Raw genomic sequence first — 17,486 nt, 5'->3', positions numbered from 1 at the left:
CAAGAACATGGTTGGTGGATCGTGCAGTCGGCTTTCACGCGACGATGTGGCAGGCAGATGCTATTCCATCGACTGCCATTAGGTAACGGGTACGTTACATGTGGGGTACTAGCCAATGATACTCTGATAGTGCGATTTTGGTCGAATGGCGAGCATTATCTGGTTAGCATTTGCATAAACATGGACTTCAAAATGGTGTTGTCTTGTGGCAGTCGCTGGGATAGAACTTCAATGTCTCTTGTTTCGGTTATGTTTAGCTCTGTACAAACTGTTAGAAAGGAGATTATGGAATAAAGCGTACTGCAAGATTGATTCTTTCTTAGATGAGAGTGAATCATGGTCGCATTTTGCCATGTAAGGGAAAAGAAGTAACGATGATAAACACATTGATAAACTAGCCATTCGGGAATTCCTGGCTACCGGCTCCAAATACCGTGCGAAACGCCGTTCAAGCATCGCCGGTCGGCTTTGATAAAAAGAACTCATTCTTGGCGTTTCTCGCTGGTTTCGCTTGCTGAAACATCAGCTCTACTTGACAGTAAGGTAGGTACGAAATGTCTCTGATTGTCAACCGAAAAATTGTATTTTACCTGGGTTCTTATCCATCTCGACCGATAAAAGTGGAAACGGGCTCACCAAAATGTTCCGGTGCCAAAAGCCATCAGGGCATAACATGCAGATGTTCATTAAAAATCTCATCAATTTATCGAGGTTCTTTTTACTCCGGCAAGTTGTTAGCGTTAAGTAAATTCTACCAATGTGTGAATGAGCCTCCTGAGCATTTCAAGATACTGACATGATGGAAGGCTGGAAGCTTGAGTACGGCGTGGAAAGGCAGGCACAATGCAAGGAACTAATTAAACCATGACGTGAACAGACAAAAAATACGATAGCCATCCATATATGATCTAGTTCGTCCGGGGGCTACGACTGGCTCGGTAAGATCGGCACAGGCCGTCAGTGACCGGCATAGAACTTGAAGGTTTAGGCTCATGGGGGATGCAGGAAAGCTAAGTATGGACGCGGAAGTTCCTAGAACTTGCCAACGGGCGCTGTGACACGTGCAGCTTTCGGCCACCGATGCGGGGAAGCCCTCTTCATTTGTCTCATGGATCGAGCGGTGCCATCACCTCAATGACAGCTCTGCCTACCTAAGTAGCTACGGGAACAGACTAGTGAGGCTCAGGGCGAGATAACGGCTCCCATTCCTAGTTATGGTCTAACTACTAATGGCTTAAGTTTTAATGCCATTCAGAAATCTTTGAAAAAAACTACAAAGATCTACTGTATAACCCCTCCAACTTCTCAGTTCTGCTTTACATATAGAGTATAGCGAGTATCCGGCCAGCATGTTTTTCTGTCAATGCTGGCCGTCAGAAACAAGGATACATCCCTGCTACTTCCGGCTGACTCAGCGTTCTGGACCTCTGAGCTGGCCGCCGCACAGTGACATCCCGTCAGTGGAACTGATGTCATCCTTCTCGCAGGTGCGGGGCGCCAATCGAAAAGCTCCCCCGCGAAACCCTGTTGAGCGCTGTCTTCGGCCGCGACACCTGACGTCACCTCGGTCGAGAAAAGCAAGAAATATTTCAAGATTCGGCCGGCGAGATGGTAGAGCACATAGGACGTCAACGGGCGCTGGGACCGCGTGACTGGAGACATCATACCACATACTTCTAGCTTTTTCTTGCTGCCCCCATTTCAAGTGCTGGGCCCCCTCCTCCTCCGTTACACTCGGAATTGCGATTTTGATACCCTTCAGTCCCATCCCATCCACAAACACCACAGCAAACACCGCCGACGAAAAGAAGAACAAGCAATATAGTAAATCAAAACCCCTATAACCATTAGGGATTTAGAACAAAAAGCCTAGAACCAGTCTCAAAAAGAGAAAAAAAAAACCTACCAATAATGCCTTCCGTACTCGGCCTCACTACCGATCCCTCTCCGCACGGCCCCGGCGCCGAGGAGCGCCAGAAGAAGAAGAAGCCCCAGTTGCAGGGCGGCCAGGATACCGACGGCAAGCAACTAGCTCGCCGCGAGCGCAAAGACTCGGCATCTCAGTCTCCTCCCGGCGAAGAGAAGAAGAAGAAGAAGAAGGAGAAGAAGGAAAAGAAGGAGAAGCCCAAGCCCCGCCGTTACGACGACGACGACGAGGAGTCCGAGGAGGAGGGTCCCCTCAACACCATCAAGAAGCGCAACCACGCCAAGGCCATCGAGATGGAGACGCTCCTCTGGGGTGCCCTCTGCCACAAGCCCAAGAGCGCGCTCAAGTACGTCGGCAAGGGCGCCATCATGTGCAACCCCCTGCTCTTCGGGGACGCGGATGTCTACTCGGAGAGGTCGGAGCCGACCTTGAAAGAAGTGCTCAAGGAATGCGACCGGTTCCTCAGCTTCAAGATGCACAGGCCGCATGTTGTTGAGATTGGACTCATGTCCATGGCCATCTGCTACGACATCACGCTGTTCAGCCAGGCCGACGACGGCACCCTCGAGACGGAGGAGGCGACTGTGTCCACGAGCTGGAGACAGTGTGCCAGCGGCGATTGGGAAATGACGAGCTCCATGGCTGGATGGCAGGATTAGATGCCTTGGGGATACATTGATGAATATGGGGGCGGGGGCGGTTGTATTATTCTACCTTGTACGGCGTCACATTGTGGTGTTTCTCTTTTTTGTTTTATGACGAGTTTGCAAATGTATGTAATGTACCACGGCCTGCGCATGAATTAAGATTTTTTTGCATGTTCAATTACCCATTTCCCGTTCCCAACCAAGGTACTTGGAATGGCTTTATTGACGTCGTCTTTCAGAATGTTCGCGCAAATGCGATCTAAGCTTTCGAACCCACCGCCTCCTTCACCATGTCGCCGAATCCGACCATGCACACCGTCGCCCACGCCGCGACGCCGATGCGCGGAACAACACCGCGGAAGAATCCGCTGAATCCATTCGTCGCCCAAATGTGCTTGGCAGTGGAAGCCATCGTCAGTTGCTGCGGGCGACTTGGATCAGCCTTCAACGACTGCATTTCGACTCTCACGACCTGGGATCGGTAGTAAGTACTAGTCTAATCATATCAAAGCACATAGTAAAGCGTAGCCACTTTTAATACCTCAAACGGCTGGTTCCAACAGCTCAAAGCACCACCAATGACGGAAGCCACAATCTTCTCCTGCGGCGCCAGTTTCTCCTCGGGCGACTTGCCCCTCAAAGACCTGATTTGGCCTTCCGCGACTCTCGAAATGCCGATCCTCGACGACCACCCCGTAATCTGGCGGAGGGCCACCGCGTTCACGCCGCGGTTGACGCCGCGGATCCCCTTTGTCCGCAGGATCTGCAGAAACACCTCCATAGTCCCCGGCGCCCCGCCGGCGGTCCTAGGGGCCTTTTGCCTGGTGACCTCCACGGTCTTCATGCATGTTGTGACGCCTGGTGCAAGGTCAGCTTTGAAGTTCTGCACGGTTACCGGTAAATGTGTCTAACCCATGGTGAGGTATGCCTGGGACGCGCCGCCGACGATTCCTCCGAGGACACCTGCGACTTCGGTCCCCAGGCCGGATCGTTTCGCGTGGTGTTCGACCTCTGTCGAGGTCAGGACCAATATAGCGCCCTTGGTCGACGCTTCAATCCATGCCTATCAGGAATGAGGTTAAAGGGGGGGTTATACGTGATGTTTTTTTTTTTTTTTACCATATGAGAACCTACCCATGGTATGAGCCCCTGGTAGAAACCGCGCAGCCCAGCCCGTGCCCAGGTTTTCCTGACGGCGTCACCCAGGGTATCTGTTCTATTCGCACTAGCCTATAACGAAACATTACTTTATGTCAGTGAAGCCTGGTCCGAAGTTTCACGTTGCTTGCGTCGACTTTACGTGGGTCTTTATGACTTCCATTGGCTGACCCAAAGTAGTAACTGCAGTTAGTTACCGGTCAGCTCACCTCCACGTCTCCCATTGGATATAGAGCATGCGGATGGGGGATCCACGGGGGCTGGTACTCGACCAGGGAAACTCGTACCTTAAATGATATTCATACAAGCTCCTACGAGGAGGTTTCTCCATGGCGTCTGGCGCTTATCGAGCGTTGTTACTGCTGGGGAGTGCACTACTGCTACCGCCATTGTAATGCTGCGCTGTACAACACTTGAAGTTCAGGTAAAGTCAGATAGATGGATCAAACTATGACTCGCTGTGATGGGCAGGTAGCCCGTATGATATGTCAAAGAAGTGATTGGTGCAAGTATATTGTCGTTACTAGGGAACATGGGGTTGTGGTAGACCGTCGGATCGCCCCGATCAACTATGTTTGCTCGAGCGTCGGACCTATCCGGACGCCGTTAGGGCACCTGGATTCGTTGGAGGCGCCATTAAACCCCCCATGTAAATCACCGAGGACTTAATCGAACCGGTTCTCATTGTCTCAACTGCGAGTAGATCTGTTTCAATTACACCTCTCCCGGTCTATTCTGTAAAATCCGCCTCTAAGCGCCCACCCTGCTCGACCTCTAGTGTCTTAATCTATGTGATCTATTTTCACCCATGTTTCATCTGTATATGCTTCGACGTCACCTCTAACGGCCCAAAGATCTATTTTCTCTTCTTGAAATCATTCTTGGGCACCCGCATAATCCAATACAACGCCGCCGCAGCAACAACGTTGAAGATGCAGTATGCCCAAATAAATCCAAAGTCACGCCACCGGTTGGCGAAACTCATGTTCATGCTCGATAAGAAAGCATTTGTATCCTCCATGCTGCAGTACTGGCAAGAAGTAGAGTTGGCATCAATCAAATAGCCGCCGTTGCTCTCGATATAAGGAGCGAGGAACTCGCCGCATGTGCTGCCGCTTGGAGCATCGAAATCTAGGAGCTCATTAGAGCTACAAGTGACTGGAGCGTCCGCCAGGCTCACGCTAAGGAACCCCTCAACGATGTATGTCAGAGGGTTGACCCTGTACATGAAGATCCAGAAACCAGGTAAGTCAGTTGGTCCGGCCAAGACACTATTTAACATGATCGGTTAGCATACATTACCATGCCAATGCGAATAGTTACTCACCCGCAGAAAGCAAACATCAAGATGAACAGTAAGTTGAGAATGCCGCCTGCCACTTCTGCACTGCTCAAACCAGCAATAAGGAGGTGAGCAAAGGTACTGGTATGCAAGAAAAAGGCCCAGCAAATCAGGAATAATGTAATTCCACGCGAGTGCACCGAATTGGTCCATTCAGCGTTGCGGTCAAGCCTCATTGGGAAGTACCAAAACAAGAAGGAGAACACGGACATGAGCTGGACAGCAGCATTAGCACAGAAATGCGCAAATATTTTTGGAGTTATATCTCTTACCGAGTTCCACACCATCTCAACGATGATGTTAGCGGCCATGAAGGCTTTCCATGAATAAGCTTTCGCAGGTCGCTCGCGAGCCTCATACATGATACGTTGAGATACAAACACAGGCATGATTTGTTGGACCATTTGCGTGAAAATGAAAAGGAAGACGTACACGCCGAACAATTTATTCTGGAGTCCGCGCTGAGAGTTCTCGCTACCAACGAGCGTTAAACCAATGAAAAGTGCCTGTTTAAGAATAGAAAGCGTCAGTAGTGTGCTGGGACAAGAAAACGATAAGTTTGAAGGAACATACTGAGCCAAAAGTCACAACTGACTTCGAGAAGATGTAAGAGGGGCTACGCCAATACTGCTGGAAAACCCTTGTCGTCACTTGCTGGACTTGCGTTCGGAAGTCTGCAGCGAACTCTGCGTATGCAGAGGTATCATGAACATCAGAGCTTGTTTCCATGCTTTTCTCGTTGCGGACCCCAGAGAGTCTTGCAAGTTCGCCTTGAACCTCCTGGTACTCCTGACTTTCACGCCATATTGTTGGCCAGTCGATTTCTGTATGGGATTTTGGAGTAGCGCCAATCACTTCAAGCATGTACTCCGCAGGATTTGACCCAGGCTTATAGGCGGGAGCACCATAGCGGTTGAAATAATCGATCAAGACATGGGAATCCTTCCCGATATCACCGAAGTAAACGGTGCGACCGCCTTCAGCCAATAAGAGCAACCGATCGAATCTCTGAAAGAGTGACGCAGAAGGCTGGTGAATAGTGCAAAGGATAGCTTGTCCGTTTTTCGTCAGTTTCTCCATCAGATCGCAGATTGACCAGGACGTTTGACTGTCTAGGCCTGACGTAGGTTCATCGAGGAAGAGGAGAAGCTGTGGCCGCGCTACAAGCTCAACACCTATTGTTAAACGCTTTCTTTGTTCGACGTTCAACCCCTCGCCCAGGTCGCCAATAACAGCATCGGCGTATTCTTGCATACCAAGGAGGTCAATGACAGTGTCGACATAGGCCAACTTCTCTTCACGGCTGTATCGCTGGGGCTGGCGTAGAAGAGCGCTGAAGCTCAAGGCCTCTCGCACTGTTGCAGTATGCAAATGAAGGTCTTGCTGGGTCACGTAACCTGTCTTGCGCTGAAATGAGGAGTCGCGTAAATGGCCGTCAACAAGCATTTGTCCAGTCACAACCCCCATCGTCACGCGGCTGGCTAGGACATCAAGGAGACTGGTCTTACCAGCACCCGAAACACCCTGTCGACTAATTAGCTGATTATGGAGAGAACAAGTCACTGAGAGCTTACCATCAACGCAGTCAAGGTGCCTGGTTTGACCCATCCATCAACGTGATCGAGAATCCGACGAGTGTCACCCTTGACTTTCACTTCGTAGCAGACATCTTTCCAATGAAATACAGAGGTTTGCTTCGCCAGGTCAGGACTATCGCTATCGCTTTGATCCTGGTTCGACGGCTGTGAAATGTTGCCTGAGGTGTTCTCGACATCTTTTGTTCCTTTCTTGACTCTTTTCAGGGCATTGCGAGTAAATACTAAGACTTCACCCTTCGATCGCTCTGATGATACCAGTTCGACGGCCACAAGGTAAAGGAACATAAAGAATATTGTGAGCGCGATGACGATGCCAAAGTTGCGCCAACGATGACTGCTGTAAAAGTCGTATACCACGCGCAGATGTTCCTCCCCGCTGACAAAATCGGCTCCCGGTGCTGCGCCACCAATGTTACAGATACGCTCATTTGACTGTAACAATGAAGGGATGTAGTTTGGGCCGGCTGGAACAAACTCAGCGCAGCTGAAGTTGCGACCAACGAATTCATTGAGTGCAAGGCTCTCTTGAGCGTAAAACACAGGGTTGACCCAGCGCAGCCAGCCAATCCAGTCGTAAAGGTAGGCTTGCGGGACGGCGAACCCACTGAAAAGCATGAGCGCCAGAAGAAGAATTGACGAGGGCGCCAATGCCTGTGCCACTGTCTTGGTGACTGACCCAAGGAAACGGAAGATCATCGACATGGAAACTGTAATCATGAGAGAAAACAGCAAAAAGAAGAAAAACGGCCCTGCATCTTCGCGTCTAAGATTCGTCATGAAGTAAATCGGAACATTGATAGAAAGAGCGTTCAAGAACTTGTACGGCAGATCAACAAGCATAGCGGCCACTGCTTCGCTGCTAGGGTGGTAAAGCGCATATCGCGCATGCTTCTCAATAATTTTTCGTTTGCCGTAGAGTGTGAGAATCTCCAAGATGCTGCCCATGGCGTTGATAAGAATAGTGTAGAAGATGAGGAGGTTTCTGTTGTAAAGGGTGGATGAGGTCGGAGGCATGTTGTAGAAAATGCTCGAGATGATGAGCGACTCGAAAAAGTTGGTCGACAACATGGTAATAGTCATCCATGGCTCGCTGATCAGGAGCTTGAAGCTGCGCCAGAGATTGAGGTTGACCTGCTGAAGATATGAAAGTGTGAATGGTGAAGAAGGACGGGTGTGCTTGGATTGCTGGGCCCGTCGAGTTGTAAGAAACTGCGCGTGAGTATCTCCACCTAGAGGAAACTTGCACTCGAAGCTGTCAATCTCATTCAAAAGCAGTTGGTGATCTCGACTCTCCTTCCAAGCTTGGGCAAACTCGTCGGGACTACGCGGTGGTGGCTTTCCGTTCCAGCCTGGCTGGATCACTCTCTCAGAGGGGCTCGTCATGGAAGTCAAGAAGTCGGGCGTAGTCTTCTGCACAGGGCACCAAAAACCCAATCCCTCAAAGTATGCCTTGGCGTTTGCCGCCTTTCCGAAGTAGATTTGCCGCCCTTCGTAGAGAACAACAACTTTGTCGAACAGCTAGATTCAATGTCAGCAAAATATGGAGGCTCATAGATATCAGTTGGGGTCGAAGCAATGAAAAAGGGCCAAGTAAGTTGGCGAAGGAATGTTTGAGCACTATGTAGGGAACAACTTACCTCGTACGCTTCCTGCGGTGCCTGATAAATGGCAACACAAGAAGTGCAACGAAAAATGTCTGCCTGCATGCGAAGGGTCCGGCAAAACTCGATTGCATTTGCAGAGTCAAGGCCTCTTGTGCTGTTATCCCAGCATTGAAGAGGTGCATAGCTTAGAACCGCCTCGGCGATGCTGACGCGTTTTCGCTCTCCTCCACTTACACCGCGGACAAAGTCGTCTCCGACCCGTGTGTTTTTGGTATGAGATATACCAAGCATTGCCATGACGACGTCTCTTAAATGTTCTGCATACTGATGCTTTGAGATGCCATCTGGGAGATCCATGTTCTGTGGGCATCGTGCGCGCGCGGCGAAGTATAGCGTCTCACCAACTGTGAGGTAGGGGAAATGGTGGTCAAACTCAGCCGTATAGATTGCCTCTCCCTTGAAAGTAGTCTGCATATCCTTGGGTGAGATGCCCTGGTAGTTTAGGGTTGCTCCATCGGCGATGTAAAAGCCATGCGTGTCTCCAGCAATCGTCTTTAGCAAGGTTGTGCAACCAGACCCTGGAGGACCAAGAACTGCAAGCATCTCGCCACTCTGAACAACCCCTTCTAAGCCATGAAGAATGTCAATGCGTTGTTGCTTCTTTGAAGGCGAAAGCAGGGATGTAGCTTCAAGGAAGAAATTGCCGACAGTCTTTTGATAGTCCATTGTTGTTCCCAGCCCGTACACATGTAGGTTCTTGAAGGCCAATCCAGCGGTGTTTGGAGCGTTGCCTAGAAGGGCCTGCGTCTGAACCCTGTAGAACTCTGCGGCCCATTTTCGAGCATTGAATTCCGTGCTGTTGGGGTTGAGTGTTTTGTCAGAGGCGTCAATGAACAGGGATTGGCCCTGAGCCCTGTGCTGAGACAGACTTGTCAGGCGTCTAGCTAGCTCGTTAATCTCTCCGCTTACAGACGCTTCGGGATCAGATTGGCTGGCGTGAGCTGTGTCGGTATCGAGGTTGTATTGTTGAAGAGCCTCATTTTTGGCGGCTTCATGATCAAAGAGCGCTCCTGTTGGCATGGTAGCCGAATCGAGTTCTGTTGGTGAGAACCGGCAGGCGCACAATAGCCGCTGGTGAGTCAGAGCGGGAAGGGGATAGATAGCCGGGGTTGTTGTGCTAAATTTGCCTCGCCACCGTCATCAAAAGAAGCTTTTTGCGGCTCAAGGTTTGGATATAGACAACCAACTAGTGCTCTTTCGCTCGATATTCGGTCGGAAGGAAAGTAGTTTAAAGTGTAGATGAAATTGGCTTCAGATGAAATAATGTATTCGGTTTCGGGGCCACAGCCTTTATATCGAGCACCCGTCCACTTTGATAGAATTGACGACGTTTTAAGACATTGTTAATCAAGACTTCTACATGAAAATTTTACTATCATCATAGAAGGAGTTTTTACGGAAAGTGCGAAATCCCTTGGCTCGCCTCCCCGGTGGGTTGGCTCTGGGCAGGACAGAAAGATAGAATCGCACTTTCGGAAAGTGCGAAGTGCCGGCTGGAGTGGAACCTAAGTGCAATAAAGTGGGACTCGCCCAGAAAAGGTGGGTCAGCCGTGCCATTCGTACGGTTAGATTTAGGATTTCTACCCGTGCCCAGATGTGCCGCTTGCAGATGTTGCTCCTGATGGGATCTGTTAGCTGAGCTAAGCTTCATGGCACAGGGTAGCCTGCGTATCGCGGGCCTTGGAAAAGCGGGGCTTCTACCTTCTACTGCGGGAAGGAAGCCTTTTATTTGCTAGGCGGTAGGTATGACTCTTGGCCCCGATCTAATTGTGGGCAAGTGCCACGCCTTTTGGCTGCGAGGACTTTCCAGACGACACGATCAATCGGTGTGTACCGACTAGTTGCCTCCATATCATTTTCCACCATTTCTACAATCACTATCTCGCCTTTTCGCACTTCCGAGTGGACTTCTCCGCGTTATCGTTCTTTGTATCCTCTTTCTGAGCCCTCACATTGGCTCTTCTGCCGGAAGGGCTCGCATATGTGACACTAGGTATTCATCTTGCCCCCCCGCCAGCTGGAGTTGCGATGGATCAACGAGGTATTGTGGTGGTGAACGGCCTCTCCGTAAGCTCCCATTTCGCTTCCCCCAATACAGTGCTTCCACAATGCCCCTGTTCTATCATGTTGCTCAAAACGGAATTGCCTTGATTAGCACTTGGCTATTGGAATTGTGCTGATATCTCATTTATGTTCATACCGTAGTGTACACATTGCCGTCGCAAAAAGGTGCGTCTTATCCTTTAGTGACCCCCGTTATTATGTTGCCTTACTCATGTCTTGTCCAGGTTAGATGCAGCCGTGACACACCTACTTGCGAACGTTGCAACAGCCAGGGCCTGCCATGTCACTATCCTCAACGGCGTACAAGGAAAAGCATTCGAAAAGATGTACCACTTTCTCAAAGGTAAACTACCCGATTCCTAAATAGGTGAGGTCTGAATGAAGCTTACCAATATCAATCGGTGCCGAAGCACTGACAATGAAACGTTGTCATTGATTCTTGATCGATTGCAACGCATTGAGACCAGATACACATCTAAACGCTCTTCACCCATTCCAGGCCCTGCCTCTCAGCGGCCTCGTTCTCCCGCCAGCCCTGCTTATTTTACACCGGCAAATGAAGTCTCCGAGTCTCCTTACTCGAGCCATTCTTCCTCTCATAGACCATCGCCGATGTTCTCTGTTGACAATGGTATGAACCTTTTGGCTACAAGACCAAATATTGATAGCACTCCCCAAGAGCATTCTTCACTGGACGTCGCCTCCATTCTTGGCGATACCTTCGATCGAGTGCGAAATCTTTGGCTAAAGAGGACGGTTGGGCTTCATGCTATCACAACGGAAGGCATCCACATTCCCCCAGACCTTGCAAGGAAATGGATTCACAGTGAGTTGAACAGGAGTACACCCCGCCGCCCCGCCATCATTCATCACTGACACGGAGCTCAGACTACTTCTCACTCAACCCTACCGAGACGTTTCTTAGCCTCGTTGACAGAAAGATGATCGAAATGATGCCAGACATGTTGAACATGAAGCATGTCACCCTTGACCCATGTATACTGGTCGTTTATTATGTCATTCTTTGGCGAGGGTGCTATCTTCTCAACTCAAGATCATATCAGAGCCCGGATCGAAAATACGCTAGACAATTGTATCTTTGTTGTTTGCGCGCAATACCGAGCTGGCAGCAAGAAGCGACTGGGTCTATTACCGACTTCATTGCCGCTATTTTTATGGTATGTTGCACCCCGATATCTCGGTACTGGAAGCCTATGACTTACTTGCTTCATCTCCAGACCGGCGTTGCAACGGAATGTTTTGACTTCGAGCTAAGCTTAGAGATGCACCAGCTAGCATGCGACTATGCCAAAGGACTTCACATGCACAGCCTTGACGGTCACGACTACTTCGCCGTAACAGGCTCGACGAGGACTGATGAAGATCGCAGGGGCATGTGGGAACTAATTCAGACCGACTTGTTCTATCACTTGATTTATAACAAACCAGCAAAACTGTTCCCTAACCTTGACAGTTGGCAGGTCAACTTGCCGTGGCTGTCTCTGGACTCGACCCCACATCACGATATCCCAATTTCAACGATTGCTTTTTTGTTCCGCAGCCGTGTAACTTTCGTTCTCATTCACTTCTTCCAAACGCTGGAGACGCTTGAAAATGAATCTGAAGCTGTAGAGGCAATTGAGCCTTTGTGCCACGAGATTGAAGCTTTGTTCGAAGAGTGGAGAATTGTCAGTTAACATATAACCGGGCACCCCCCCCGATCCGGATTGCTAATAGCTCCACAGGAAGATTGGCTGCAGCGGTCGGCTGACGATATGATTCAACAATGGGTCCTCACCGATGTCGTTCTTGTCGGTTACACCTGCATCATTTTCATGCTTCGCAAAGCAACGTTGCTCAAGAGTAACTCACCCAACCCCGTCTCATCCGATGAGAACATACCAAAGACAGATTTCGCAACAAGAGCATCTCGTCGGATTATGGAATTGACGTATCTTATGCTCCATGTCTGGGGCTTCCCAGCTGCGGAGGCCATATCCTACATACTGGGTGCTTATCGAGCCCACATTGCCTACGCTCACCTGGCCAGCAATGTAATTAACTCATCAACACCGGGAGATATGGCCGCCGACCTGGACTTACTAGACCGTGTGGCTCAAAGCATGGAGACTGCTGTTCAAGAGGAGCATGACTTTGCACCCTTGCTACGTGCAATGAAAAAGATTAATGCTGAGGTCAGGGAAAGGGTTGTCGGTTTCTGTCAATGGTAGAATAGACGGAGTGAGGACGATAGGACTATATTTGTCGAATTGAGGGTTCAGAACGATGTATATTCCGTTATGTGTGTAACTGTCTAAGGGCCCTTCAGGGGCGCGTAGGGAAGGGGGTATGCCACCCCCTGACCCGGGGCTCGGCGCTCGGAAATAGTGTTCTGCCGAGCGTTGCCGAAGCCTCGCGTAGCGCGCTCAATCTGACACACCCCCTCAGGGGAGCGCCGAATCGGGGCTTCCCTGCCCTCGAGTCGCCCTCTCCCCCTCGTATTTAGATTACACTGCGTTCAGAGCTCTTCTTTCGCTCATCCCTCGGCTGGTAGGCTTTCTACTGCGCTGTCTCCTCTCCTTCTGCTAAGAGGACGTTTTATACGTACAACTCGCGTACCACAGCAAGTCACGAGCTTCCCGTGGCACTCGGAGCGCGCTTCTTGTGGTCTTCGACCGCCCAGACGTCTTCCTGCGCGGCTCTCTTGGCCCACGCTTCTTCGTCTTCTTCTAATTCGCGTCTCCGATTCCGCTTCAGGAGCTCTGCCTGTTCGCTCATACGGACCTGCTTCCGGAACTCGCGGAACTGTGGGAGCGCGAGACTCTTCGTCAGACCGTCTGCCATAAGCTCTGACGACGGTGTGTATGCCACGGATACGCGCTTCGCTGCGACCTCTTGTCGTAGCCAGTGGTTGTGAATATCCACGTGCCGTAAGCGCGTCTGAAGGGTCACTAGATCCGTTATCACCAGTCGAACGGTCTGTAAGTTGTCGCATTGGATCTGAATCGTGGGTACGCTGCGCTTTTCTGCGGGAAACGTCGCTTCCGGCGCTTCTTCTGTTGGAAGGTGTACGTTTAGCGCGGAGATCAGGCGGCTTGCAAATAGCGCTTCCTTTGCTGCTTGCGAGAGGGATAGCAGCTCAGCTTCCGTCGTAGATGTGGTGACCGTGGCCTGTTTGTTAGCGCGCCACGCAACAAGCCCGCCGAATAGCTTCATAGCGAGCGCCTGAGAGCTCTTCCGATCCAGGGAGTTGTCTGCGAAGCTGGCATCTGACGCCACGATAAGCGTGTCTTCCTCGCTGCCGGGTTCGCAGCCGTATTCGAGGCAGAGGTAGCGGGTGGAATAGAGGTAGGCGAGCGCTCTGTCCGCTGCGCGTTGGTGTTTCGGCCCGGGATTCTGGTTGAAGCGCGCGAGACGGCTTGCCGCGAACGCGACGTCGGGTCTCGTCATTATTGCGGCGTATAGGAGAGTCCCGACCTTCTTCTGGTACTGGTTGACTTCCCACGCGCTGGCCTCTCCTTCGTAGGGTAGAAGCTCCTCCAGGACCATAGGAGTGTACGAGCGCGCTTCAGAACCGTCTTCTAACGCGTTAGCTGTGGGTGGAAGCAGCCGCCTCACCTTCTCGGCGTAAACTGCCTGCGAGAGCCATAATCGGCGTGTGGCTCGGTCTCGTATGACCTCGATTCCTAAAAACCACTGGAGGTCTCCGCCTCCTTCGAAGTGGTAGCGCTTCTGTAGCTCAGAGACCTCCCGCAGCGCTGCCTCCTTGCGCGCGCGGGGAAACGCCAGTACGCAGTCGTCCACGTAGAAGAAGAACATGACTTCGCCTTTTTGCCAGCAGCAATTCTCGCCTGCCACGCGTTCGAATCCACGTTCTACGAGTCCCTTTTCTAAGTGGCGTTGCCACAGGAGAGGGGAACGTCGTAGGCCGTATAGCGCCTTTCTCAATCGCAGGATTCTTCCTGGAACGCGGTAGCCCGGCGGAAGCTCCATATAGACGGTCTCGTCTAGATCCGCGTGGACGAAGGCGTTTACCGCATCGTATTGTAGTAATTCTAGGTCAAAGCGCGCGGCAACGGCCATCAGAACTCGGAACGACATACCTGCGAGCGTCGCGGCGTACGTCTCCCGCGCGTCTCTTGCTTGCTGGTCTCCTCGAATAACCAGGCGTGCCTTGAATTTGGCTAATCGCCCGTGCTTATCAAGCTTGTAAGTGTATACCCAGTGGCATCCGAGGACCTGGTAGCCGCGCGAGGCGCTTCTTGCGACCTCTTCCCACGAGCGGGACTCCTTGTGCCCGTCTAGGTGGCTTCTTTCAGCGCGCAGGAACTCCTCCCGGAAAGGGTGACGTTGCAACTGATCGTGAGACGTTGGCAAAGGGGCCAGATCCCTCCAGTAGGCGCCTTTCTTTCGGCCTTGCGCTTCCACGCGGGAGCGGAGCTCGGTCGGCGCCAACGCAGTCACCACATCCCGGTTACCGCGCGCTCTGAGATCCTTCGTCTCTTCTGCGAGCGTCTGGCTCCGGTCTCTGTGGGAGCTGGGCTCACTTGTCTCAAACGCTTCTACCACGGAGCAACCTTCCTGGGATTCACTTGCCTCTTGCTGACCTGTAACTTGGTCTTCCAAAGGGCCTTCATCCGCGCCGTCATTCCCGGATTTCACGGTGAAGGTTGCCTCGGAAACCCTCTCAGGGGCGCGCGGCTGGCCAGGCACAACGCGATCCCTTCGTGGGCCGTCTTGACGTCTAGGGTTTTGTTTGTGAAGCGTCGTTCCAGCTAGAAAAGCGGCTTTGTACGACGTCCGTGGTGTTACCTTCTTATAGATGGGCTTCGTAGCGGGGATATCCCGCGTATGCTCTTCTCCCCACCCCCTCACGTCGAGCTCGGTGAGCACCGCGAGAAAGGATGTGGGAGGCGACGCCTCCGGCGTCGGAAAGGGCTCAAACCGCGCTCCCGTGTATTGCCCTTCCACTTGCTTAGGCGCGTCCGCTTCAGCGTTATGGTGCCCGAGCGCTTCTGCTGCTTCCAGGGCAGGCTCACCGGGATCGGCGTGCTCTGAGACTTCTTCTGCTTCTTCGTCAGCGCTTTGTATATAGTTTTCTGAGCCCGTGGTCTGTCTGATCAGCTCCTCTATGCGCTGCTGAATCGCCTGCAGGTCGAGGTGGTTGATTTCTTCCACTAGGGACCTGACGTTGCCGTCGAAGTAGCATTTCTCGTTAAACACCACATCGCGCGTGGTAAATACTTCACTACGCAGGGGATTCCATATCCGGAACGAGTTGCTTGATGTGTAGCCGACTAGGTAGCCTATCCAGGCACGCGGAGCGAGTTTCTGGCGCCTGTTGCGCTTCAGCTGCGCATCAGTAGTCATTGCGTACGCTTTGCACCCATATGAGCGCAGATGAGAGAGGTCTGGGCGCGCGTAGAAGCCGCTTTCCTCGTGCCAGAACTGTCTGTGGAAGCGCTCGTACGGCGACTTCCACCCCCTGACTGCTGACGGCGTTCGGTTGTAGACGTAGGTGGCTGCTTTCGTGACTTCCGGCCAAAGCACGTCCGGTAGCGCTGCGCTTCTAGCCATTGCCCTCGCGCGCTCTTTGATAGCTGCCGCCCCGCGTTCAGCGCCTCCATTCTGTGACTGTGTATTAGGAGCCGATGGCTCTATTGTTATCCCGCGTGCTGCTAGCATTTGGGTCACGCGTAAGTGCTTTTCGAGCTCCCCATCGGTCTCCAGGAACTTCACTGATATGTCGTAATGGGTCTTCAGGAGCTCCAGGAAGTCCGTCAGGGTCGTTAGCAGAACGTCAGTAGTGCGTCCCGTAAGGTAAAAGTCCCACGCTAGACCGCTTGCGCGGTCCACGATGATCATGGTTGACGTGTACCCTTCGTAACCTTCTTCGTAGTCGTGGAAGTCCAGTGCGAGCCTCTCACCAGGCTTTGCGCGCTTCAGGGATTCTCGGGGCGCTCGGCGAACCATCCGGCGTGCTTTGCTTTCGCCACAAGCGTCGCAGTCAACTGTTGTTATTGGACCACCCCCTGAGGCGAGCCGGACTCCTCGCGCCGAATTGGCCAGGTGGCGGATAGCTTCCGGTCCCGCGTGGCCTAGTCTGCGGTGCCAGAGTTCAGCGCTTGCGCTGATTGCTTTCCTGCGCGTCGCCGTTGTGTAGTTGTGCCTTCTGCGCGGCTTGGGGTCGTCTGGTGCCGCGCTTCGCGTGACTGGCGCCGTTGCGAATGCCGCGTCGATCTTTCGGTAGTCCAGGACTTGCTGGCCAGCAACTTCTGTGAGAGCGCAGAGAAACGTTCCGTCCGCGCGTCGTAAGCAGTTATTCCGGGGACTCATATCCCACCAGAAGCCTCTCCTGCGTAGGCGCGTGAGGGAAACCAGGTTGCTCGCGAAGCCGGTACAGAGTGCGACGTCGTAGAGGCGGAGCTTCGTAACAGTGCTCCCCTGCTCTCTGACTCTGATGTCGACGGTTCCGTATGCTTCGATAGCCACTTGCTGAGCGCCTGCCCATAAGTAGTCGCCTGCTGGCGCTCCTGACAGTGTGGTGAACCACGAGGGGTCGTTGAATACATGGATCGTTGATCCAGAGTCCAGGATCGCCGATCTGAAGAGCTCGTATGTCTCCGGAGCGGTGTGGAAGGCACTCGGGACGGTCCCCTTGCTTCGGCCATATAGTCAGTGTTCTTCTTTCGCTGGTTCTCTCACCTTCCTGACACGGTTTGCAAGCGTTTCGTCTTTTCTCATCCGCTCGTCGAGGTTCGCGAGAAGCTCTCTACTCGGCTCGTACTACTCAGGGCGCTCCCGTTCGTTGACGAGCCAGCACTTCGAGAGCGGGTGAGGTTTCAGGCACGCAGGGCACAGCCGGTTGCCCTCGCTCTCCCCATCGCTTCTCTTCCGCGACCGGTCTCTGCGAGCTCCTCCTCTGGAGCGCGTGTTTCCTCGAGATCCCCGGCTGCTTCTCATTGGTACCGTTAGGCGCGCGGGGGAAGTTCGTTCCCCTTCCTCTTCGTTTCTTGAAGTGGCTTCTGTGGTAGGACCAAACGCTCCGCGTCCGGCCTGCTTCTTCGGGTTGTGTTGAGAGGTTGT

General features: G+C 52.3%; 5 protein-coding genes across 5 annotated transcripts; 2 read left to right on the top strand and 3 right to left on the bottom strand.

Annotated features, from left to right (window-relative positions):
* Positions 1-567: 567 nt before the first annotated feature.
* CTRU02_208616 (uncharacterized protein) lies at positions 568-699 on the bottom strand (the record flags this gene model as incomplete). Its single annotated transcript, XM_036733247.1, has 1 exon — positions 568-699. One exon carries the CDS (start codon positions 697-699, stop codon positions 568-570), a length of 132 nt encoding a protein of 43 aa, XP_036575004.1.
* Positions 700-1,911: 1,212 nt separating this feature from the next.
* Positions 1,912-2,586, top strand: CTRU02_208615 (uncharacterized protein; the record flags this gene model as incomplete). Its single annotated transcript, XM_036733246.1, has 1 exon — positions 1,912-2,586. One exon carries the CDS (start codon positions 1,912-1,914, stop codon positions 2,584-2,586), a length of 675 nt encoding a protein of 224 aa, XP_036575003.1.
* Positions 2,587-2,833: 247 nt separating this feature from the next.
* Positions 2,834-4,122, bottom strand: CTRU02_208614 (mitochondrial dna replication protein; the record flags this gene model as incomplete). Its single annotated transcript, XM_036733245.2, has 6 exons — positions 2,834-3,046; positions 3,116-3,432; positions 3,487-3,637; positions 3,709-3,804; positions 3,875-3,915; positions 4,038-4,122. The coding sequence occupies 6 exons, from the start codon at positions 4,120-4,122 to the stop codon at positions 2,834-2,836; spliced, it is 903 nt and encodes a 300-aa protein (XP_036575002.2).
* Positions 4,123-4,588: 466 nt separating this feature from the next.
* Positions 4,589-9,356, bottom strand: CTRU02_208613 (ABC multidrug transporter; the record flags this gene model as incomplete). Its single annotated transcript, XM_036733244.1, has 6 exons — positions 4,589-5,003; positions 5,060-5,289; positions 5,347-5,580; positions 5,648-6,598; positions 6,649-8,190; positions 8,310-9,356. 6 exons carry the CDS (start codon positions 9,354-9,356, stop codon positions 4,589-4,591), a joined length of 4,419 nt encoding a protein of 1,472 aa, XP_036575001.1.
* Positions 9,357-11,012: 1,656 nt separating this feature from the next.
* On the top strand, positions 11,013-12,631 carry CTRU02_208612 (uncharacterized protein; the record flags this gene model as incomplete). The annotated part of the gene is made up of 4 exons (XM_036733243.2): positions 11,013-11,226; positions 11,289-11,578; positions 11,639-12,088; positions 12,146-12,631. 4 exons carry the CDS (start codon positions 11,013-11,015, stop codon positions 12,629-12,631), a joined length of 1,440 nt encoding a protein of 479 aa, XP_036575000.2.
* Positions 12,632-17,486: the final 4,855 nt, after the last annotated feature.

Source organism: Colletotrichum truncatum, assembly GCF_014235925.2.
Source record: "Colletotrichum truncatum strain CMES1059 chromosome Unknown Contig_0005, whole genome shotgun sequence".
Classification (NCBI taxonomy): Eukaryota; Fungi; Ascomycota; class Sordariomycetes; order Glomerellales; family Glomerellaceae; genus Colletotrichum; species Colletotrichum truncatum.
Note: the sequence above shows the minus strand (reverse complement) of the source record. Positions and strands in the feature narration are given on the sequence as shown.